The sequence below is a fragment of the Callionymus lyra genome, chromosome 1 (assembly GCF_982586985.1).
Source record: "Callionymus lyra chromosome 1, fCalLyr1.hap1.1, whole genome shotgun sequence".
Taxonomy (NCBI): Eukaryota; Metazoa; Chordata; class Actinopteri; order Syngnathiformes; family Callionymidae; genus Callionymus; species Callionymus lyra.
The window spans coordinates 25,178,241-25,202,495 of record NC_141818.1 but is presented as its reverse complement, the minus strand read 5'-3'; the positions used below and the strand labels follow the sequence as shown (position 1 = coordinate 25,202,495).

Below are 24,255 nucleotides of genomic sequence, written 5' to 3'. Positions count from 1 at the left end.
TTCCGTTGGCATCAAAGTCACATGTATCGTCAGACCAGGAAATGAAAGAACGGAAAGTTATTAGGTTGACGAAGATCGTCTTTTAGTCAATATAAATGTTTTATGTGTGGTAAAAAGTGTCATGTAAACGTTCTGTTGACCATTCTTTAACCCATAAAAAATATTTTAAAGAGACGTTCGCATATGCAGCGTGTGACGTCATCACGTAGGAAGTGAGGGGACCGAAAATGCACCTACACCGCCAATCGAGGAGTTGAAGACGAATAAGACGGAGAAGGAAGTGGTGTTTTTTTAACTGAATGGAAATGGTGGTCGCCGTCTCTAATCCTAGCCGAATGACAAGTTTATCTTGTAATTTCTTATTTCGCTTCAAAGGTATCTACCGATTAACATGTATTTTCGCTGTCGTGTGTACCTTAACAAGCCGGACACTAGCAGACGAAGAAAACTTAGAAGAATTTTTAAAACGGGAATATTCGCTTGCGCAACCATATAGAGGTGAGAGTTCTTTCAATGAAACATAGCAATATAACCTATACAAACCTAATGTTTTTTACCAATTGGTTTTTGAAGTTATAGTAAAAAAAGAAAAGAAATGACAGCCAACTTGACAACATGTATTTTTAACTTGTACAACTACGATTCATTACTTGACGGTCTAACACTGTGCAGTATAACATAGATTGACTTTATTAATCCCTCTGAACACATCAATTTAAAGTCAAAATAAGTGCACACAGATTGTGTATCACAGTCAGTGATATTTAGCAATTGTAAGCCTGCTAAAAGTTATATTATCATGGACATGTTTGCAGAATGTAAGTAAGTCATATTTGTAGAGCGTTTTTCTAGACCAGGGTCACAAAGCGCTTAAACAATAAAAACAATACTCAATAACATATATGTACACAATCGATTAACATTAAGAATTGACAGATTTTTAGTATACATTTAACGAGTAGTATATTAAAATCATGTTTTGAGAGAAATGCACTGTAAGGCAGGTTTCAGTTAAGCTCTCTAGATAAGTTAAAGGGTAAATCAATTTAATAGATTTTGAACATTGGTGTTGCGTCTATTACAAGTGACAAAGTAATGTATTGTTTTTTTTTTCATGATTTCTGTTAGGTTTAGGGTTTTCTAGTTCAGCCCAGTGGGACTTGATGGGCATGTCGATGGTGACCACTGATCATGTCCGATTGACGCCGGACATGCAGAGTCGACAAGGTGCAGTTTGGAGTCGGATTGTAAGTGACAAAGCTCAATCATCCGTTAATGAAAAATCGTTGGGAAATGGAAACGAGCACATATGTCAGTCATGAACTGATTGAGTAATTGCCATATCATGGTTATTCATTTTGGTAGACTTAACATAAACAATACTTTATAACGGTTCTCGCCAAAACATTGTTATCGCAATTCTGAATGTTACTAGGTTTTAACACACGTTTAATTGGAGATAAATACATTTAACCTTTTATTCATCATTTTCATTATTACATCCATTATCGCAGTTATAAACACAAATTATGAAAAGAACTTAAAGCATGTCAAAATAAGTAAAACAATTCAGTTAAATCAGGTGGAGTCTTGGGTGGTTTCAAAAAAGTGATCAGGATTATGTTGAAAGTTTTTGTTCATAAAGAATTGTGATTATGTTTTTTAACCTGTAATAATCATGCACTAAAATCCAATCCACCTTTTTTTCCATTTCTAGCGGACCTTTAGATAATGTTTATTTATAATTTTACTGACATTTCTGAGTCAAACATTTCTGTCATGCGTCTCACATTTGTATCATTCTCCAATACATGAACAACCGGATTTGTTTGAAATCTTGTGCCTTTTAAGCCTCTCGTGTTGCGGGACTGGGAGCTGAGAGTTCACTTTAAAATCCATGGCCAGGGGAAGAAGAACCTCAACGGGGATGGTATGGCAGTCTGGCTGACGAAAGACCGTATGCAGGATGGTGAGAGAAAATGAATTATACATTACTTTCCTAGTTACCAACTAACCAACAAATCATCCCCATTGACATCACTTTATTTCAATACTTGCCAAGTTTCCATGCAAATGACAACAAGCCACACATATGTATATGAGCCCATTTTTTTATTATAATCCTTGTGTATTCATTTTTTTTAACTTGCTGACATGGAACTGATTTTATTTTGTACTCGGAACACATAAATCTGTCAATGTTGGACGATGTAGCCGCACCGCGAGTCACCACAGTATTACTCCACGAGAGGATCTGTGCAACTCGTCTTATCACCTGATTTGCGTATATCTCGTCTTTTGGCAGAGACTTAATATCACCAACTAAAGGTTGTTTTGTTTTCATCAGTGTGTAGGGTTGCCGTGACCATGAGCACATCTGAGGAAATTACTTTTTTTTTTTTTCAACGTAGCAATTGTTTATTTTACTTTAATTTAACACATGCCACATACCTGTTAATCGAGTGATTATTTGACACGTTTGCTAAAACTACATGATTGATTACAGTAAAAATTTTAGTTCCCCACGCTAATGTTATTCTGTGAGTGTTCATAATATTACTGTAGTCTCACAAGAAAACATTAACACCTGTACTAACTATCTAACAATGCACCACCCATATCAAACAAAGCACCAATCCAAGCACCCATTCTGACCAGTCCACCCAAAAACAGACTGTTTGATCTGTCAAACCTTCCACCATATGAACACCAATGTGCCGTCCAGTGGAAGTGTTAGGCCAAATGTCAACCCACCAAACGTTTCCTCCCATAAATCTGCACTTTAACCTTATCTAAAGAAATGTGGAATATGATTAAAAAAATAATTATAGATTGAAGGTAATTGTGTAACTTTCTAAACTGTATTTATTGTTGCTGTCTTTTTCAGGAATGGTGTTTGGAAACATGAACCAGTTTGTGGGTCTTGGTGTCTTTGTGGACACCTACCCAAATGCAGAAAAAACTCATGATGTATGTATGAGTTTCTTTGTGCTTGACACCTTTACCTTGTGTGTATTATTTTCTCTCCTGACTTCCAAGAGCCTGCAGAAGAGGCAGACTGGTTTGATGTTACTTGACACTCATCTGATCGTGTGTCGTCCCCCTTCTATTGTGTAACACATTGCACAGCACTGGCAATATTGAAAGTGGAAAATGTATTTTTCTGTATGACAAAATTGATGCATTTTAGAATGAATATTATGTCTTTTGGTGTTCTGTTGTTTACAATGCATGTGGGAAACTGTCTTCGCTGTGTTGATAGAGGATGAAAATATAATAGCATATGATGAGTAAAAACTGTCCTTAAAAAGGACTGTTTGATGACAATTGGCACAAAAAAAAGTCCAAAAATGGTGATTTTCTGAAATATAAAAAAGGGAAAAAATGTCCAATGAAAGTCTATGTGCTTGCATAACCCGCCTGCTGGATGAATGACATCTTCAATTTATTGTCAGTGTCTGTCTACACTATTATGCAAACAAAAATCTCCAACATTTTGTAAATGGCTGGTGGTGCTTTTGGTGATGTCAGTATATGGACATGTAATTATGAGGCAACTTGTAATGACAAAAACAACAATTCTGCTCAATTTTCTTTTTTTAATGAATCAAAACAAAACTGGCAAAGTGATACTGAATGAATAGAGGGATGAAGTAAATGCAAAAGTGGCAAGGGGATATGCGAGAGCAAGAAACAATCCAGTTTATAGCATGTTTTTTTTTTCTGCTTCACAGAGAGCGTTCCCTTATGTTTCTGTTATGTTGGGTAATGGCACACTGACTTATGAGCATGACAAAGATGGCCGAAACACTGAACTTGGAGGCTGCACTGCGATGGTTCGTAATGTGGCTTACGACACGTTGCTTCTCATCAAATACCTGAAAAAACGACTGACGGTATTTAACTATTTGTCACACATAGTAGATTTTTAAAAATGTGTGTTACTAACTTTTCCATTCTTTCAGGTCAAAGTTGATGTGGATGGTAACCAGGTTTGGAAAGACTGTGCAGACATCACAGGGCTGCACCTGCCGACTGGTTATTTTCTTGGTGCATCGTCCCTGACCGGAGACTTGTCTGGTATTAAGACAAATCACAGATGACAGTGGTTTGTTGTCAGTACTCACCTTTTTCTGTGTGCTACAGATAACCATGACATAATATCTATGAAGCTGTACCAGCTGACACCTGAGAAGAATTTAGATGAAGAGGAGGAGGAGGAGGAGGAGGAAGAGGAGTTGCTGGTCCCAAGAGTGGACAATATGGAGCAGTTCCATGGTAACAAATGTAACACTTATGTTCATCCCTTTCTTATAAGAATCTATTGGACATTTGACACATATTCACTTATTACAATTTTCTTACCAACGCTTTCCCTAACGATGAAGATTTTATTATAAATACATTTCTTCTTAATGAGCAAAGTGCAGTGATGATCGAGTTATGCTAGTTACTGCAGAAAACCGTAAAAGTAATGATACCATCGAATCTAATTAGCTGGGTTGCCAACTAACGGAGATTCCTTCAACTCTACTTTAATCATCTCACCAGTGAATTATTTATATTAAAAGTAAACTGCAAACTAAACAACAGATCTTCTTGTATTGTACGTCAATGGTTATTAAAACTGACAACTTCTGTGGCGGTCGTAATTATATTTTCGGACATCCCTGTATTTTAGCAATACAAAGAAAATGCAGGAAACATTGATGACTACTTTATCATCCATTTACCTTCATTTCAACACTCGGACTGCATCTGCTTACTAATGGTTGTTGTGCTGATGCTTTATTTATGAGTCAAACTGTTTCTCTCCCTTATTTTCCTCTCTCTGACATAAGATAAACTTGGTGCACTTATCGCAGCAGGATTGTCACTGGCCCAAGCCCAAGACTTCTGAGAAAGTCGGAAGACCAGGGCCTAAGCACTGCTTGTCTTTTGTTCACAATGGCCGAAGCCTGGGCCTCTAGTATGTAAGCTGCCTTAGCTTTTGCGAAATGTTCATATTGTGTGCTGAAACGAAATATCACAAATTATATTTTAATTAAATTCCTTTAAAATAAATTATTTTCCAAACGAACGGGGCCCTAATCCAAAAAACTAAGTTCTGCATCACAATTCTTCCATTTCGTTCAAATATTTTGTGCATCTAATTCTCAATTTGACCTGACCTGCTCAATAAGGCAAATTCATTTTGGATTGATGGCAATAAAATCACCCAAATGACAAATATTCTTGCTTTAAAGGATGACTTTTGAAGAAAAAACATGTCTTTGCTGATGCTCACTTTTTCTCTTAGAAAGCTGAGATGACATTGCTTGTATAAATTAATATTGGCAGCAAAGAACAATGTTTTCAATTCCTAAATGTTCTGAAAAGAGTGCGAGATTGACAAAGATTCTGTAACCAATGCTTGTTATTCTATCTCTTTCTGCAGTGGAGGTGGAAGAGGAAGGGATGAGTAGTGTCCAGTTATTCGTGACACTCCTTTTTACTGTCCTTGGCATTGGAGTTCTGGCAGCTATTGGCTTGATAGTTTATGGGCGGTGGAAGGGAAACAGACGCAAGCGCTTTTATTGACCAAAAGCTCATCGTATTTCTTCAAATGGACTGTTTCCCGACTGACAGCCGCCCGTCCCTAATGAGCCATCTGAGCAACACGGAGCTAAAGGACCCTGACTGACAAGAGATCATCAGCTGTGAAAAACGAAAAAATGTATGACAGAATATTGTTAAGCTATCAAATCTACAGTGAGACACTAAGGGGTCAAAATGATTATTTTGATATAGTCATAACTGAAGTTGTGTAGTTTAAGTCACGTGTACCTCCTTTTACCACTAAGCTGCTGCTTCTAGTTAGCAGCACTGTGCTACTGAGAAGCGTGCTTGGTTTAGCACCAAGTCAGCTTCTTTTTCCATATTATTTAGCTCTGTTTTCAAATCTCAGGAGTCCACATGGAGAAGAAAAAGGGTCATTTTAGAGACCTTCTTCTCCAGAGACATTTCCTTCACAATGGTGATGTGGACGCTTCAGTGGCGGTTCTACACTGAATTACTCCCCGGGCGAGCCTCCCCCAAATGAATAAAACAAATGCGCACGCGCGCACATAAAACGAATGCGCACGCGCGCACATAAAACGAATGCGCACGCGCACACATAAAACGAAACCTGCGCGCGGAACCTCGTACAAAACCGTGTTGCAGAGGCGCATTTTAATTTTTGTTATCAAGCGCTTGTGCCGCCCCCCGTATGTCATGAAAAAATGCCTGCCCATACCTAAAACCGCGAAGCTTTATATACACATAGCCACGAAACCTGAGAGTATATTTTTCTTTCAATACTTAAGCTAGTTTCTGGTCTGCATTGGTCAGCAACTCCTGATTATTGTCCTGGTATGGTGACGTGGTGAACATTTATCCTGAAGATACTAGTGACAGTGGCCCCATATATCATATAATATAATATATAATTTTAACACCAGCAGTCTGCCACCCACAAAGTTAATATTTGTTTATGTTGGTTTTGGACCACTTGTGACAGTGTCGCAAATGCATATAGTTTCTCTTCCTTGGAGATATTTGTTGCTGTAGCTATAAAAACATGTGCAAGTAGTCATAATGTTTAGCTGATTTGAGTATATCATGCACACATAATGTGATGCCCAGAACCTAGTTCATAATCCCTTTTCAGGTAGTTGAAGTCTAAAAATGTTCTTTTAAATGTTGTAGAGGATTGTTGGTGTGAGATTTATATTTTTCTAGTCCTAATTAATTTGAAATTGAAGTATTAAATAATTATGAAACAGTCGAATGATAAAGTTCTGAACTATATTTTTTAATAATCTAAATGTCTTAATAAAAATGTAGGGATGATTTATTAGATAGTTTACCTGTTTTTTTTTGTTTTTGTGTTTTTTGCTTTGTAGCGGTTTCCCTTACGTTCCATAACTTAAATAATTGTTTCGGAAAGTTATTCTTCTTAGCCTTTGTGTCCACTGTGATTTAAAAGAACGGGTACTTATTTTGGCAGTTTATTTTACAGTGAATTAAAAATAAATCTAAGAATGTTGGATTTGTGTCCAAATAATAGTCTTTGTGATCACTGTTCTAGGCAAGGGAAACATTTATTTTCAAAACAAAACCGACTGTCCTCTTTAATAAACTTAATTTGACAACTGATATTCAGGATTCGATTGTCTTTTCATTTAATCAGTGTGGTAAGATTTATTTCTGATAGCCATAAAACAGATTTAAAACAACTTAAGTTAAACAATGATACCAGGTTGACGATACTCTAATAATACAAAAAAATACTACCAATGTGTGTACGGAGCAGGACCACTGTTCGCCACTAAGGGGCGTCCTGAATTTAGTATTCTGTTCAGCTAAATATAAAGGTTGGAAAAGGATTTACCTCGGTTCCTTTACAATCTCTATAAGACATGTTGTTTGATGAGAGTCCATAAATGTTTGGAAACATCTGAAACCTTTTGATTTCGTTTCGTTTGATTAAACCTTAGAAATGTTTCATTACAGCTGAAGAGTGTTTTATTTTAGTCTTTTGAAACTCTGGATGCTGGCCTAACATGCAAGCAAGTTTATCACTTTCCACAGATTGCATCTCTTTTTTCCCTTAACCCTTGTGTTGCCCCTGGGTCAAGGTGTACGACCTCTGGCTACCAGAAATATATGTCAAGAAACAGAGAAAGACATGAGCGCCTGGAACACTGGAACATCTTTTTTAGGCTTCCTTTCATTGATTATAGCTCAGCATTTAACACTCTCCCACCTTCGCAGGAACAAGGACTTCTTAACCAACGCCCAAGAATGTTAAACTTGTTCACCACTACAGCCCGACCCACCTGGAGAACCTGTCAAGTTTTCTGACAAAGCATGGTTGTGGGCCTTATAACGGGAGAAAGAGGCAGCCTACCAAGATCCTCCTCAAATTGAAGCGTGGTGTTCACTGAACAACCCGAGCTCAGCCTTTACTTCAGTAAAAACAAACCCCAGTACAGGATATCAACAGTGAATGTGAAAATAGGGTCTTTTGAATATTTTGGTATCTACATCGCAGCAGACCTATCATTGTCCGTGACCACAACCTCCGTGCAGCTGGAGTACCACACTATAAAATTGTACTTCTACATTGTGCTCTGAACTCTGCAGCACCTGGACAAAGCAGAATCCTATGCCAGGATCCTTTATATTGACTATTCTTCAGCCTTCAACATGATGCCCTCTTCCAATCCTGGAAGATGAGACTGAGATCCATCCGGACCAGAACATGCCAGTTCAAGAACTCGTTCTACCCGTCTGCGGTCTGGATCATGAATATTGTTTGATTTAAATAATTTTATGATTTATTTTTTTTGCCACTAAATGTAATCTCTCTAGTTTTTTATATTTTAAAAAAATCTCATTTTATCTATATTAATTTGCTAGTTTTTATTATGTATGTCGTTACCATAATCAATCCTGTGTTTTGTTTACAACACTGAAAAAAACGTTTTTAAAAGTATTTATTTTTCAGATCAATGGTCCATCTAGTCTACTTTGTGAAAATTGCTTCTTAAAACTAAAACCTTGACAACTTTTCTAACAGCCAGTAGGGTAAAAACGAAATCCCAAAAAATCGTAAAAGACTATTGATCCTTAAAGTTTCATGCTCTTGCAAACTAAAGACAGGCTCAACTCAAGCGCAATTGAGTGCTGCCCTTTGAGCTTATCCCTATATACTATGTACTTATCAAATATAATTACTTTACATTGTAATGTTCTTATCTGCGTGGTGCTCTTTTAAATGATTTTATAGCTTTGTTTATTTAAAATCCAACTCAATTTGTTCATTTAATTGTTTAAGCAAATTAATCATTGTTCACTCATTCTTTTTCATAAAAATGAAGGAGCCTTATAGTTTTTTTTAAGTCACTAAAAAGCACTATCCCATACTTTTTCTAAACTCTTAACAAGTCTCACACCTACAAATCACAATTGGCCAAACACCACATTTTGACAAATGTATACTAACCCTTTATTTTTAAAAATAACACATCTTTCTCTGACAAATTTTTACAAAAACACTCAAATTTAACTAAAATCTAAATTGTTATTTCAAAGAATAACACTTGTTTTCACTTCACACGGTACATGCTGTCAATCAAAGTACACTAGTTTGACAGCTACTGTAGAAAGCCACAATGTCCCAGGTAATAAAGGTCCCTAATTGTTTTTCTTCCTGATCCTGCTGTGGAACCAGGCACTGGTGGAGGTCATTGAGGAAGGTAGGGAGACCCTACAATATTGGGTCCAACCTGATATCTGTTAAACAGTAATGCTTTTCCCTTTGAAATTGCTGCACACATGATGATGCCCATTTTGTCCATGTTGACGACTTGGCCACGTTAAATCCTGCCTCATCTGTATGAAGTCATTAGGGGCCTGGTGGAAGTGTGTTAAAGTTCTCGTGAGCGACTAAAAAAATCTGTGAAAGTAAATGTTTTGTCAAAAGAAAATTGAACACTCCTCTGTTAAGAGCCTGCCTTTAAAGGTCATTGAAACTTTCGGGCCTTGCAGCTCCATGTTGTCATATTAAACAGTGATGTATACTAAACATTTGTCACCACAGGACACACCATACAATACACTCATCATCCAAGGAATATCAGCCAGAATGAATTACTCCTGTGTAAACTCCTTAAAATCGTTGGTGGTCTTTCTCCACTTCCTCTGCTGGGTAAGACCAAGATTCTTTTAACCATGAAAATCATACCAAAGCTAAGGTTAAATTATATCTCCTGTGCTTCATTAAAACATTTAGATTTGATGTTGAAATATAAAGAATACAGCGGATGCTTATATTATGATGGTACGTTTGCTTAAATATTGTTACATCTGGAATGATCATCATCAAAGTATAAATTCATATTAATATTACGGATTGTTTATAGAAAAGACCCAAGACAAATTATATCTTTAGGTATGTTATTTAACTCAACATATTTGAATAATAACTTGAACATTTGTGCAACTTGAAGCTGTGCGGCGCATTTGTTGTGGCATTCGGAACATTCCAGGTCATGCACTCCAAGTTTGAATCTCTGATCCCCACCTTTTGGCCCATCTACCCGGCCAACACCCTGGTGGTCACAGGGACTATTGTCAACTGTGTTTGCTACCTTGGAGTACTTGGAGGGATGAAGGAGAACCGCTGTATGATCACCAGTGTGAGTACAAAAAAAACAAAACAATGCAAGGTAACATTATTTGTTGTTTTCTTCAGCCAGTAAAATCACATTGTAACATTAATTCAATTGTTAAATAGTTTTTACCCTGATTTGTTATATCCGTGTCTGTTAATCTTTCTTTTACACTGGATTTGTTTCTTGGTTCTGCTCCTGCTCAATGTTTAAGCAGTACACAATACAGAAAACAAACTAAATAAAGGTTTGGAACAAATTATAGGTATATTTGCAGCATTATTTACTTCACATTTTTAATACAACTGCAAAACTAACATATTCTACCGTATATGCATTGTGCTTTTAGAAAATATGCAATGTGTACAACCCCACTTGAATTATACAATGTATTAAGCATATTGCAAATGACAAATTTAGAAAGTTATGCTTTAAATTAAGAATGTTTGTGCTCAAGAGCATCTTTTTCCAGTCAGAAATGGACATTCCGTATAAAGGAATGATAGTTAATATAATTCCACTTATTTTATTTCTTGAATCTTTTTGATTGGTCTCCCAGTTCTTCTTGCTGCTCTTCATTCTGATGCTGGTGGAGCTCGCCATGGCTGTGATCTTCCTCGTCTTCAGCAGGAAGGTGAGCTTCAGGTTCTTTCTCACATCTAATCCTGATATTGAAGATAATGTCCCTGCTGCCTTAAACAGATCGATACCTACTTTGAGCATGACCTGATGCAGAGCCTGGAGACCTACATAGAGTCCAGTTCAGAGGGCAATTTGACTTTGAAGGCTGACTTTGATGCCATCCATCACCTAGTGAGTCTGCACAGAGTAACTGTATTTCACTAAGAGTTTCTCATCTTCTCTGTGGTCTTCAGTTCAGGTGCTGTGGAGTTCATAGTGACAAAGACTGGAGGGGGAATGTGCCAATATCTTGCTGTACAGAGGATCCTTGTTCCATGACCACATTTCCAGTCTGGACAGAGGTAAGAGCATGGTTTCTGACTTGTTTTGACTAGTCTCGAAAAATGACTATAGTTTTTTTTTGGACTTTAGTCCACTTCTTCTGTCCTTTTTGTGAGTAATTATTGCCTCCTCAAAAATGTTAAAGTGAACATTAATACATACTTTATTTAGGTTTTTTTTTTTATCAGATTAAAAAAAATAATAAAACATTTAATAAAATAATAGTTTTAGGCATATGTAGTTTGCTATTATGATCATGACCTGATTTCCTAGTATTTCCTCAATTAATTTTGCTTGATGGTCCCCCACTACAGGCGGTGTATAACATGTGGCCCCTGTAGAGTTTGAATTGTCCACTATCATTAAATATTGAGTGACATCCAGTGGATGAAAACGAGGACACCAAAGCTTGTCAGCCCATTACCAAATTGTGACCTCTTTGTTTTTGTTCTAATATTTAGATTTTAGAACATATGGAATGTTTTTTTTCACACTGATCTTGATGATCACATTTGATATCTTTGAACTGTTCAATTTGATGATCCAATTGGACTCTGACACATTTGACATAAACAATAGACACTAGAATGGGGAAAGACTTTGTTAATCATCTGTATAACAGATCACGATAATCTTGGAAAGTTTACTAAGAGAAAAAAAACGGGTGGAAACTACAAAAAACAATCCTTGAAATACATTTACATCTATATTTTAAAATTGATAAGTTGTATTTTACTGCATGACATAATTATTTGATCACCTACCAACCAGAAAGAACTTTGGGTCCCACAGAGATTTTAACCACTACTGCAACGTGTTATCTGTATAAAATACACCTTTCTAAGGAAATAATGGATACAATTATAGACCTCCACAATGAGGATGCATGTATCATGAGACCTCAGACAACAACGTACTTACCTCAGTAAGAACATTTAAGGTGGGTCAACGCTGGGTCTTCCAGCATGACAAAGACCCAAAACATCTCAAGGTCCTGGAGTGCCTATACTGCCCTGCTAAAGCCCTGAAACCTGAAGGATCTAGAGAAGATTGGTATGGCAGAGTGGGCCCAAACCCCTTCTGCAGTGTATGCAAACCTTGTCAAAAACTACATGAAACATCTGATCTCTGTGATTGCAAACAAAGGAGTTGTTCATACCAAAAACTTTTTTTTTTTGTGATGTATCAAACACATCAGAAAATAAGATTTATATTGAATTATTTAAAAATCATGCAATGTAGTTTCCTTTATTCTTTTTCAAGATTCATAGTACACATTGAAACCAACATTTCCTAAGATTCATTTAAATTGTAGGTGGAAAAAATGGCTTTTAGAGGGAGATAGTCCTAATTAAGCATTTACTAATGGTTAAAGTCTTTCTAAAGTGGTTAGACTAAATGGTGGCTGCAACCAGACCCTCTCAGAAAGCTCACTCAGGACTCACTGACTTTCTCTTCCAGGGTTGTCTTGTCAAAGTCAAGGATTGGTTCTCCAGGAACTATGTCAGCACTGGTGCCGGTGTCGTCACCATGTTCATCATACAGGTAATTGCTATCCTCATAATTTATGGGATTTCTGCTTAGAAACAAACCTCAATATTTGAAATAATCTGCCCCACCCCCCAAAAAAATGAAGTCATGTTACATGTGCTTCTGTATCCAACTTTTTAAAATACTTTTTTTATAGCCAATATAATTCAGATATATTTTTGTAAATATAAATATAGATTATTTATTTATTATATAAATTAATATATTCTTACTGTACACACACACAAACACACACACACAAATCATAGACATTTACACGGGTGCTCAATGACTTGTATTTTGACTGAAGTATACTACCTGAAAAATAGACTTTGGAAGTTTCTTGAGATTCTATTGTGTACTTTCAGAATAAAGGCCATTTAAAAAAACTCATATTAATAATAATAATAATTGGTTGTTTGGATCATACAATTCAGTTAAATATTGGTTTAGTAACCCTTGACCTCCATACACAAGTAAATCTAATCATTTAAGTAAGTGTTTCTCCTCTAAAGAGTGGCAAGATGGGAGCCTCAAAAAAAATCTTTAATGACCCGAAAACCTCATGGTTTAGGGAAAAATACAGAAAGATATCTCAGAAATGTAAGCTCTTAGTTTCAATTGTGAAAGACCATAGGTCAGATTCTAAATAAAGGCCCAAGTGGCAGACCAAGACAACATTTCAGATGAGCAGAGGCAAAAGATGGTGACGGTTCCATCATGGTGTGGGTTTCTTTGGCAAGTGCTGTTACGTATCTTTAAAGGTTGAGGGATGTTTGATTCCACTCAATATCAGCAGACTAGGAATCACTGACAAAGTAGAATTTGTATCGGGCTGGATCTTTCAACCCAAAGACATTGCTCAAAATCTACTAAGGGATTTATGCAGATGAACAAATACAACGGTCTGGAATGGCCATCTCAGTCATCGGACCTGAATATTGTTTTTTGTTGTTGTTTGAAAGTGGGCTGTCCGTGATTCCATCAAATCTGACAGAACTTGAGATGTTTTGAATAGAAGAATGATCCAAAATACCTTCCAGCAGAAACCAGACTCTATTCTTAATCCCTAGAAAGAGTTTAGAGGCTGTTATTTTTGCAAAAGTAGGATGCACAAGATATTGAGTTCATTTTTCTTTTGTGGTGCCTACATTTTTCACTTCTCAATATCACTGTTTTTCTTAATATGTGATATATTTAACTGAAAAGTCTTAACCAAACAACCAATGATTGTAAAGTAAAATTATAAACATTTCCAAAGGTGACCAAACTTTTTCATACTACTGTATATATATATATATATATATATATATATATATATATATATAGTATCTATCTATCTATTTGCAGTCTCCAGGTGTTCTTGTACAACAAATATATTTTTTATGTGTTTACAGTTTATCTGTCTGTCCATCACCATCCCTCTCTTCTGTCACCTCAGCAAAAGAGGACTTGCCTACAAGTAATCCTAAATACTGTGTTGGAATAATATAATGACAGGACTAATAAGAGCATTGTAATAATCTGACTATACAATAAAAATGGCAAAAACACCTATGTTTTGTTGTCTTTATGTTTCAGATGTAATGCAAAAGAGAGTAGGATAATAAACATTGGTATTTCAGAAATATACATTTATTCATTTATATATTTTCTTGTTTTAAGTGTTTGATATTTTCCTGTTCATCTGTACAGAATTTACATTTTGTGTCAATTTAAAAAAACAAGATGATATGTAAACTTTAGTGGGATAATTTTTAATATTTTCCAATTTATATTTTCTATTATTATATTTCAAAAATATTTACACTTAGGAGTATTTTTTCTTTTATTAAAAAGGTAATTTCAAATATGTTTGTTTGAGCATTTTTATCTTTTATATCAATCATAATAACATAAAGGGGACCCATATATCCAATGTTGTTCGGAGGATCATGACTACACTTGAGTTGTAATATTTCAGCCGGAATTTATCTAATAACCATTTGATATTCTTTATTCATTATCGGAAATTGTTTATTTATAAGAAATTACTCATAGAGTAACTAATAATATTAGAATTTTCATTTTGTTAGTCAGCGAGGAAAATAATATTTCAGTCCACCCATTTTTTTAAAAATGAAGATTTATTTTGTAATTAATGTATTTGTTATTCCATATAATTGTACGATGTGGAGAATAGTGGTGTACGAAACACATTTTAGTGGCCAATAGTACTTGTTAATGGAAGTCTGATATCTTTTCAGGAATTCTCTTTACATCATAAATACATGAAAATATAAATTGTAGTCCCCCCATTTCATTAAAAAATATTCTGAGGAATAAAGTTCCACATGGAGTCTGGTTCTTTCATAAATTCTTGAATCCATTTTATTTTAAAGGTAAAATTGCAATCAGAAAAGTCGCCTCAACTCTAAGAGACGCCAGAATTTATATTCTAAGGGAATGATTTTTTCAAACAAAGTTAACCAATTTTTATTGTAGACCATAGAACATACAGGGAAAGGGCAGGATAAACAAAACGTGATATGCCTTTTGCTTTACTTAAAATAACTGTAACTAAAATAGAAAGATATTTTTGCAGCCAGATATTTAGAATTATTTCACTTTTTCAATTTTTGGTTGGAAAATCGATCTTGGGCGTTCTTTTATATTTTTAGTAATATTAATGCCAAGATATGTTAAGCTATTTTTCACAGGGATGTTGCATATTGCCGTTTCAGTAGAATTATGAATCATTAAAAGGTCACTTTTTAAAAATATATTAAGGCTTATCTGGAAGCAGATGAGAAGGTACCAACTGTATTAATTGTGTTTTCTATTTTAGACTTATTTTTTAAGAATAAGTAAACCATTGAAATGTTTATTATTAATAATATGGATTCATTTAATAAGTTCTACCACTATAAGAAATAACAAAGGAGATCTTGGGCAACCTTGATGAACAGTTCTATGAATTGGAAAGCTTTTGGTAGTATTTGGGAAAAGCATAACTGCTCAAGTAAGTATAGAGCATTCTAATGTGTGAAATAAATTTGTCTCCAAAACCAAAAGTATGAAGGGCTTGAAATAATGCTAAGCTAACATGCTACGCTGTTCATAGACGGCGAGAGTTTCCTCTCACAATGCAGTTCTAGGGGGTTTCAAACACCTTCGTCCAGGTCATGCCAAGACTGAAATAACGGAATCTGTCCACCTTGATGAGGGACGAACGGGCGGATGGATGGACGGATCTAACGAGACTCCACACATACACCAACAATAACATTGACACGCAGTGAAAACAAAACATCACTCATTGTTACAATAATGTCTAAAGAAAACGTTTCTTATAACTTCAGATCGCTTATAAAGTTGTGTTTGTAACGTTCACCCAACACTATAAAACAACATTTTACTTTAAATTAAAACATCGTCACTTTGTCAATACTGTTCTGTGATCTAAACTGTGATCGACTGTCTCGACTGTCTCTGCCTCGTTGCTGACGGTGTAGAGACCAGTGTGCATGCCTAATGGCGCCAGTGCGCATTCTCGTGTGAATACTATAATTGTGTTAGTCCTGTACTGACAGCATGCACAATTCCATATTTTGATACTCCATGTTTTTATGAAAAACAGATTGGGCAAAAACATAGTGTAGAAACGAAACTAGTGTCCCATTTTCACATGCGCATTATTTATATAACCGATTATGTCGAATCTCAAAGCATCCATTTTATGAAAGATTAAGAGGAAAATGACTCATTGTGTCATTGTATATAGTAGAAGACAAAACGTCCTGAATGTTTTGAGTAAATGTACACAGACTCCATTATTCGTCTTCCTCTTCATCCTTAATAAAATCGATGCTTTGATTCTCAGAGAGACAATACATTCTTGGCGATATGAATGCGTACATTGTTGAGGGGAACGGTGGTGCGGGTTTACAGCCATTGTTGGGGCCTGTTCTGGTAATTCCATCCCAGAACTTAATAGAGCTGCCTGAAGACCTTAAGTGTAAAAACTTAAGGATAGTCATTTGTTGATTGTGAAATAAAAGTCTGGTTACGGAAGTGAATTTTAAACACCCAGCATTTGTTCACCTTACCAACAGTGGGAAAGGTAGAAGCTTGACAACTGGACCGTTCCAGACTGAAAAAAAAGCAAAAAACAATGGCACGAAAAATGAAACGGGGTGAGATCACAGGGACAACGATATACCAGTTGCACCAAGTACTTGAAAAAATGGAAAGAAAGATATAACTTCGAACCATCCGAAGATACAAATAAAACAGGAGAATTGCTCAGACAGCTGTCGCTTCATGACAGAGCAAAAAAACGGACTAAAGAAAGTCCTGATAAACAAATCAAGGTTGCACGAATCTGGCATGTACATGCTTGTCTTAAAAGACGGATAAGAAAAAACTTTGAAAAAACAGTGATCACGTGTTTAAACAACGAAGAAGTTTGTTACGTTAGGCCTGAAGATAATGAGACTGTGACTCAACGAAGAGGTCTTACCGGACAAAACCAACAACACCAAGACCAAGGGGCTGCAGGAGGCGCTATCCTGATCCCCGTTTTTACCGCTAAGACCGGAAACTATGACTCAGACAATGAGTCGAGAAGAGGAAAACTAAACCTCCTCCCCGAGACCAAAAATGCAGAATAACTAGAGCTATGAATGTTTTTTAAGAGAAAATAAACAACTAATACCATTAAAACTACTATTAACTAATTAACAAACAGTTTACTTGAAAAATTCACCTTTTATGTATTGAATTTATGAAATAGAATTCACCTTTTAAGTTGACATAGGCGACATAGCTCAGATGGTAGAGTGGTTGCCTGCAGTCCAAAAGGTTGCAGGTTCAATCCCAGCTCCAGACAAGCTTGTGTCGTTGTGTCCCTGAGCAAGACACTTTACCCTGATTGCTCCTGATGGTGAACTTGGCGCAAGTGTGCATGCCTACTCCCATCAGTATGTGTGAATGGTTGAATTTCCCCTCGCGGGACTAATAAGGGATTCTAAAAAAAAAAATAAATAAAAAAAAAGACATTTACAATAAATAACTCAGATCTATTAGCCAAAGAGATATGAAATTATATATTATGTTTTACATTTATTAAAAGGATTATATTATTTTGTCAAAAGTTTTTATGACATTCATTTTTTGATCTATGAATATATTGTTTTGGATCTATTAGACGCATTTGAAGTGTCATCTCAGTTTTAAACTGATTTTTTTAAACTTTTATTTATTTATTTATTTTTTAACTGACCAATTAAGCACAGAGAAAGGTTCCTGAAAGGTAAAGAATGTAAAATAGAAGAGAGTGTAAAAAAATGAATAATGACAGAGGAAGTGAAAAGAAAGAGTAGAGAATGTAAAAAAAAAAAAAGAAACAGAAGAGAAAGTGAAAAGAAAGAGAAGAGGAAGTGAAGAGAAAGAGAAGAGAATGTAGAAAAAATAAAGAGAGGAGGAAGTGAAAAGAAGGGAGAAGAGAATGAAGAAAAAATAAAGAGAAGGGAGTGAAGAGAGAGAAGAAATAGAGGAGGTAGAAGAGAGAATAAAGAGAGAGATAGAAGACAATGAGTGAAATAATTTTAACTATAAAATAATTACGGCTAGATTCATTTGAATCACTGCAAACATCGCCCCTCTTCTTTGATTCAACAACAGTGTTCTGATAGACGGATCGTCTAGGCACTGCGACAGCAATTATGGATGCCCTATTCCCCACAGGAACACCGGTGTGGACCTGAGACAAGAAACTAATAGGCTGTTTGGGAATTATGTTTGCAATAACCTTTTCTGTTGTATTGTTTGCCCTAACTCGTGCATTTCCCTCCAAGTTGCTGACACAACTAAGTGATGAAATATTCTACAAAACCCACAGACCAAAACGAGCGCTGCCCACCGGACCTAAGCTTGAATTTATAGACCCTTCTGAAAAAGGGAGACCTCAAGGTCACGTAGAATTATTTATAGAAAGCAATGGCACCAGAATCACCCTAGATACCCTAGATCGTGAAAACATTGTCCAAACTCCACCTGACCAACTGCAACCCAGACCTCAAAGTCACCGCTTGTCGCCTACGTAATTAATTTCAGAAACAAAAAATTGATTAGAGTGCATACTGCTATCACACATATAGATGGTGAAACAATCGATACATTAATAGAGGGTGAGACGGGTATTTCACACAACAACCTTTATTTGACTACCGTTTTAGATTTGGCTAAATCTATTACAAAAGACTGTGTGGTTTGCATGCCAGGAAGAGAAGCTGTACAATTATTTGATGTCCAGACAAACAGGAAATGTACCATGAATCTGACTATGAGTCAAAAACCTACTTTTACAGGATTATGTTCAAATTACAGTGCTAAACATTTGACTTTGCATTCTTCTCCTAGTCCTCCGCAATTTTGGGTCCCCAGCATTGAGGACCGGGTCCAATATGTATGTTACCCAAAAATGAACTGTTCTGGTGGTAAAGATTGCAAGTTTATTGGCAACATTTCTCAACCCTTGTCTAACCATACAATCCCTGTTCCACAATCCTTTGTCCCAAGCAGAACTCGTTCGCAGCTGTGGTGGTGGCGTGGCGGGAACACCCCTCGTGCCTTCCTCTCAAAGAACTGGATTGGCTCCTGTTTTTACGTAATCGGTTTAAGACACTCAAGTGTAATTGTTGTAGATCAAATGGAAGGCACCAAAGCTCCCGCCACACCTGCGACCTCAGCTGGACGAAGGAAGAGGTCTACCAACCATCTTGATATCCTTTTGACTGACATACCTCAAGTTTCCATTTGTTAAATCACAAACTTCTTTTGCTTAAAAACTTCACTGAAATCATCACCACACATATGGCTAGACAATTACATGCTGCATCAATAATGACTCTCCAGAACCGTATTGCTCTAGACATGATGCTCGCTGAAAAAGCTGGTGCATGCTCTTTTATTGATGGTGAATGTTGTACTTTTATTCCTATGCACACTGCTAAGAATGTGTGACCCCCAGGTATCTTGCCACGCTCACAAGACAATACGTCCCGCCTTCTTGTTTGCAGTAACGAATGTAAGGCGACGAGACAGAGCGGTTGGCACGGTGGTGAGTGAACTCTGCTGGTAGAGTCTCGGCTGGCTGCATGAAAATGTAACGCCACTCACCCAAACCTACCGTCCTGGTTTTCTCCAAAAAATCCTTCTCTATAGCCCTTTCTGGTAAAAAGGCAATTTAAGAGTGGTTAAATATTTGTTTGTTTAAACTCTTGCTCTGTCCCATTCTGTTCAAGATAGTTCTGTTTCTCCTGTTGCTTGTTTTATCCTTTCAAACTTTTTATACTTTCATACTTTTATACTTTTTGTAGCTTTTCATCTACATATATCATTTTTTACTGTTTACAGCTGCCTCCTAAGTGAGGTCCAATTTGATCCACAGGAGGGAAATGTTATAAGAATTTAAGTGATCAAAATGTGTCCCTCACAGGTCGGTGCCTCATGACTGATAAAACCACATACTATGACGTTTAATCAACAAACTGTAGATGGTTCTTGTCTTATTTTTGCCAACCGAAAAAGTTTTGACTCTGGTTGTTTTTCACTCTGTCCAGGCATCGAGAACTTCACAAATTCTCCCAACAGGAGATGAGGCACATTTTTCTAGAAGGAGAAGAAAAGGAATCAGTCAATAATCCAGTGACCTGCTTTTTTTCTAATCAATTGACATGTTTAACATCAACAAGTTTGGGTAAACAAGTCAAATGTATGGTTTCACTTGCTTTATTTAAACTCTATGTAATTCTGAAAGACTGTATAATTGTCATCATTTGGTCATAATTTTTTACTAAACTTGTTAAACTATTAGTTTTATCTGAAGGGATATTAATGTTATTCATATTCATACTTTTTCTTTATTATAATCAAGGCCATTTAATGTTTAGTTTATCAATGCTTTGAACAACACTGCTATCTAGTGGTTGTGAATAAAAATGTATAGCTACAGAACAACAATTATATTCTTTTGAATACACAATGGCCAGGGGGAAATTTCGAACATTCCTCTTCATGAAAATTATTTAGTTCTAGTACTCTCCTAATGTCATACCAAAGCATCTCAATTGGGTTGAGGTCAAGACTCTGACTCATTTACAGTTGCAATAAGGTTTTGATGTTGGATAAGTCAATACTGAAACCCGAATGAGTCCACATAGAAACACTTTTTATTTGCAGAGAGTATATATTGCATACAAAATAGGTCTTTTGAATTTAGGTAGGAAAAAGGAGAAATGTAATTCAACTGAATTAAGTAATGGTATTTGTTTCATACTGTTATATACAATATTGTACGACTGCCTCTGGCCTATTTATTGCTGTCACAGTGTGATATTTATAATTATTTATATGATTTATTGTGCAGGAAAAATACTATATACTAATATGCAGCCTTAAAATGTTCAGCATCCCAAAGACACTGAACAGGATTTAGAATTTAGCATTTGGTGGATTTTTACTTCTGTCTTTCTGTCTCAGATTCTGTGTTTCTTTTCTCCCATTTCTATTTCCTCATCACTGTGTGGGTGGTCTGGTAAAGATCAGTACAAGCTGATCAGCACTATCACATAACCATTTATCCAGCATTGAAAAAGGCACACTTAAGCTAAATCACCACCTGTCTTTGCATTCTCAGATGCAAATAACCCCAGCTTGGTTCACCATGTCAAATAAATGAAGGGTTTAGACAGACGATATATTGGGCAGTTTCAGAATTGGCTCACATAATTCTGGAATCAAAGAATATTACTGTCTGCAAAAACACAACATGTCTGCCGTTTTTATCTGACTCTGAATTGCATTGTGTGTATGTAAGTAAGTAAGTCATTTTTATTTGTATAGCGCTTTTCCAGACCAGGGTCACAAAGCGCTTAAACAATCAAAACAATATTCACTAAAGTATATACTTTAAAGGTCATGATAAAACTGAAAACACAACAGGAGTTCCAGAAAATCAAGGAAAAGCCTGAACAAATAAAAACGTCTTAGGAAGCTCATCTAGGACTTTGTCAAATGGTGTGACAACAATCATCTGCTCCTAAACACCACCAAGACCAGGGAGATGGTTGTGGATTTCCGGAGATCCAGGGTGCACCCAGAACCAGTTCTCATCAAGGGGGACTGTGTGGAGGTGGTGCACACCTACAAATACCTGGGAGTACAGCTGGATGACAGGCTGGACTGGACCACCAACACAGATGCTCTGTGCAAGAAAGGACAGATTCGTTTGTACTTCCTTAGAAGGCTGGCATCCTTCAATGTCTGCAGGAAGCTGCTACAGACCTTCCACCAGTCTGTGGTAGCGAGTGCCCTTCTGTACTCAGTGGTGTGCTGGGGGGGCAGTCTAAAGAAGAAGGATGCTTCACGCCTGGACAAACTAATAAGGAAGGCAGGCTCTGTTGTAGGCACAGAACTGGACAGTCTGACATCCATAGCTGAGCGACGCACCCTCAACAGGCTCCTGTCCATCATAGACAATCCACACCATCCTCTTCACAGCACCATAGACAGACAGAGGAGCAGCTTCAGTGACGGACTGCTGTCACTGTCATGCTCCACAGAAAGACAGAGGAGATCATTCCTCCCCCATGCCATCAGACTCTTCAACCTGCATCATACATGAGACAGACTCATCTCATTCTTTTTAACGTCTTTATATTTTTTTAATATTTTTTAAATATTTTTTTATTTTATTTTTTCCTTTTTATACATATGTTTCAGTATATACTAGACTGTTCATAACTTGCATGCCTCTTTGTTTCTATTTTCTTTGTAACATTCTGGAGCTGCTGAACCGTGAATTTCTCTAAGGAGATGAATAAAGTATCTATCTATCTATAAGATGTTCCTTGAAGGAGTCAGTAGACTCCATCAAGCCCAAAGAGTATGTGTGTGTGTTTGCCTGTGAGTGCATATGTGAGACACGATTAAGCAGTAGCTTAATTATACATACTGTCAATTTGTTAACATATTCTGCTCCCTGTTGCCTGACTGACCTCACGTGCAGCGAGAGGAGGTGATGAAGGGAGGTGGGAGGAGCCAGAGGAAAAAGGAAATGCGTAGAAACTGAAGACAGAGCATGAGGGGCGTATTTAAAGCTGTTTACAATGTATGTGCTTGCTCTATACTATATATGTTTCTTTGTAAGTGTTTATTTAACTATGCAGTGTTAAAATCAGAGTACATGTTCACACAAATCAATAAAGTCTAGAGTGCAGACACACACGTCTCACTATGGCCCCTATTCATGCAGCTACAACTTCTTGGCTGTGATTAAACATCTTTTTAAGGCCAGGTTTGGCATGGTTGCAGCATACACATGGAAGGATATGGAGAGCCTCTTTTCACAAAATATAGAGAATTTCTGGGGGCGTGTTTTTAAAATGTTGCATTACATTATTAAGGAAAAGATAAGTAGATGGGTGTCAACCATATAAGATGAAATAAAATACAATTATAATGCTAACATAATCATCTGAATAACGATTGCTCCAAGAGCAAAAGCCCCAAGAAATATAAAAAAAGACAAAATTCTCATAGTGATGTCAGTGAGAAAATGAGTTTCTTAAAGGAGCAGTTACCCCATAATGACAGGGTGGAAAGCATGCAAAGTTTTCAATATGATTATAAAAATAGAATATACATGATCAAATAGCCTATTGTGGACAATAGAACCATGTTATTTATATATATATATATATATATATATATATATATATATATATATATATATATATATATTATACATTATATATTATATATATTTAGTATGATTTAACCACTTATTACACATACTGTTGTTAGCAGAGCAGTTAGCATCCAATGAAGGAAATTCACACTTTTTATACTGATAGATGTGTAAATGTTTGGCCAATTCATTATGCCTGAGTGAGTCTGATGGGGACACCAAGGGTACTTCATAATGATATTAACTAAGTTAATAAATTCTATTTGGCAAATGCTTGCTACGCTACCTTCTGGTTAGACTATATATATATATATATATATATATATATATATATATATATATATATATACTGTATATATATAGTGATGTCATATATATATATATATATATATGTATATATATATATATATATATATATATATAGAGAGAGAGAGAGAGAGAGAGAGAGAGGGATCCCTATATATATAGATATACATTATATCTATATATATAGATCTATATATAGATCTAGATATATCTATATGAGTGGGGGTTCCGTATATATATATTTACATGTCATTCTTCCAGCTGGGAGGAGGAGTGCCCCATCACCTTTTGCACAGTTTCTCCTGTCATTCTGTTATCTTTAAGTACATCTGCAATAAAAAAAAATAACAGGTTTTTGGTACACAGACCCACATCTCAGCCGTATATGTCATATACTGATATTAGTTGAACTGCTGCTCAAAACAGCAGTGTGTGTAACATGTACGGCTGTCCTAAAGAGGGAGAACATATATATATATACGGAACCCCCACTCACCCGAGATCATGTGCCCTTCGTCATTTGAT

General features: G+C 36.2%; 2 protein-coding genes across 4 annotated transcripts; both read left to right on the top strand.

Moving 5' to 3' along the window:
- Window positions 1-228: 228 nt before the first annotated feature.
- On the top strand, window positions 229-9,166 carry LOC148088647 (VIP36-like protein). Of its 3 annotated transcripts, none has more exons than XM_087798359.1 (8): window positions 229-498; window positions 1,129-1,247; window positions 1,852-1,969; window positions 2,888-2,970; window positions 3,735-3,896; window positions 3,966-4,080; window positions 4,147-4,278; window positions 7,798-9,166. In XM_087798359.1, exons 1-8 carry the CDS (start codon window positions 300-302, stop codon window positions 7,812-7,814), a joined length of 945 nt encoding a protein of 314 aa, XP_087654485.1. In that variant the 5' UTR covers window positions 229-299; the 3' UTR covers window positions 7,815-9,166. The 3 variants fall into 3 exon arrangements, with proteins under 3 accessions (XP_087654485.1, XP_087654484.1, XP_087654483.1); XM_087798358.1 differs by lacking the exon at window positions 7,798-9,166 and adding an exon at window positions 5,438-7,179 and having other exon boundaries at window positions 229-375; XM_087798357.1 differs by lacking the exon at window positions 7,798-9,166 and adding an exon at window positions 5,438-7,179.
- Window positions 9,167-9,514: 348 nt separating this feature from the next.
- Window positions 9,515-14,238, top strand: LOC148088646 (leukocyte surface antigen CD53-like). The gene is made up of 7 exons (XM_087798360.1): window positions 9,515-9,736; window positions 10,038-10,226; window positions 10,759-10,833; window positions 10,902-11,012; window positions 11,075-11,182; window positions 12,624-12,707; window positions 14,090-14,238. The coding sequence occupies exons 1-7, from the start codon at window positions 9,602-9,604 to the stop codon at window positions 14,156-14,158; spliced, it is 771 nt and encodes a 256-aa protein (XP_087654486.1). The 5' UTR covers window positions 9,515-9,601; the 3' UTR covers window positions 14,159-14,238.
- Window positions 14,239-24,255: the final 10,017 nt, after the last annotated feature.

Excerpts from the sequence above, each read along its gene's own strand:
- LOC148088647 (XM_087798357.1), top strand. The coding sequence starts at position 300 with ATGGAAATGGTGGTCGCCGTCTCTAATCCTAGCCGAATGACAAGTTTA. Across the intron at positions 2,971-3,734 it reads ATGCAGAAAAAACTCATGAT|AGAGCGTTCCCTTATGTTTC; the intron begins GTATGTATGAGT and ends TCTGCTTCACAG. Across the intron at positions 3,897-3,965 it reads ACCTGAAAAAACGACTGACG|GTCAAAGTTGATGTGGATGG; the intron begins GTATTTAACTAT and ends CCATTCTTTCAG.
- LOC148088646 (XM_087798360.1), top strand. The coding sequence starts at position 9,602 with ATGTATACTAAACATTTGTCACCACAGGACACACCATACAATACACTC. Across the intron at positions 9,737-10,037 it reads TTCTCCACTTCCTCTGCTGG|CTGTGCGGCGCATTTGTTGT; the intron begins GTAAGACCAAGA and ends TGCAACTTGAAG. Across the intron at positions 12,708-14,089 it reads TCACCATGTTCATCATACAG|TTTATCTGTCTGTCCATCAC; the intron begins GTAATTGCTATC and ends ATGTGTTTACAG.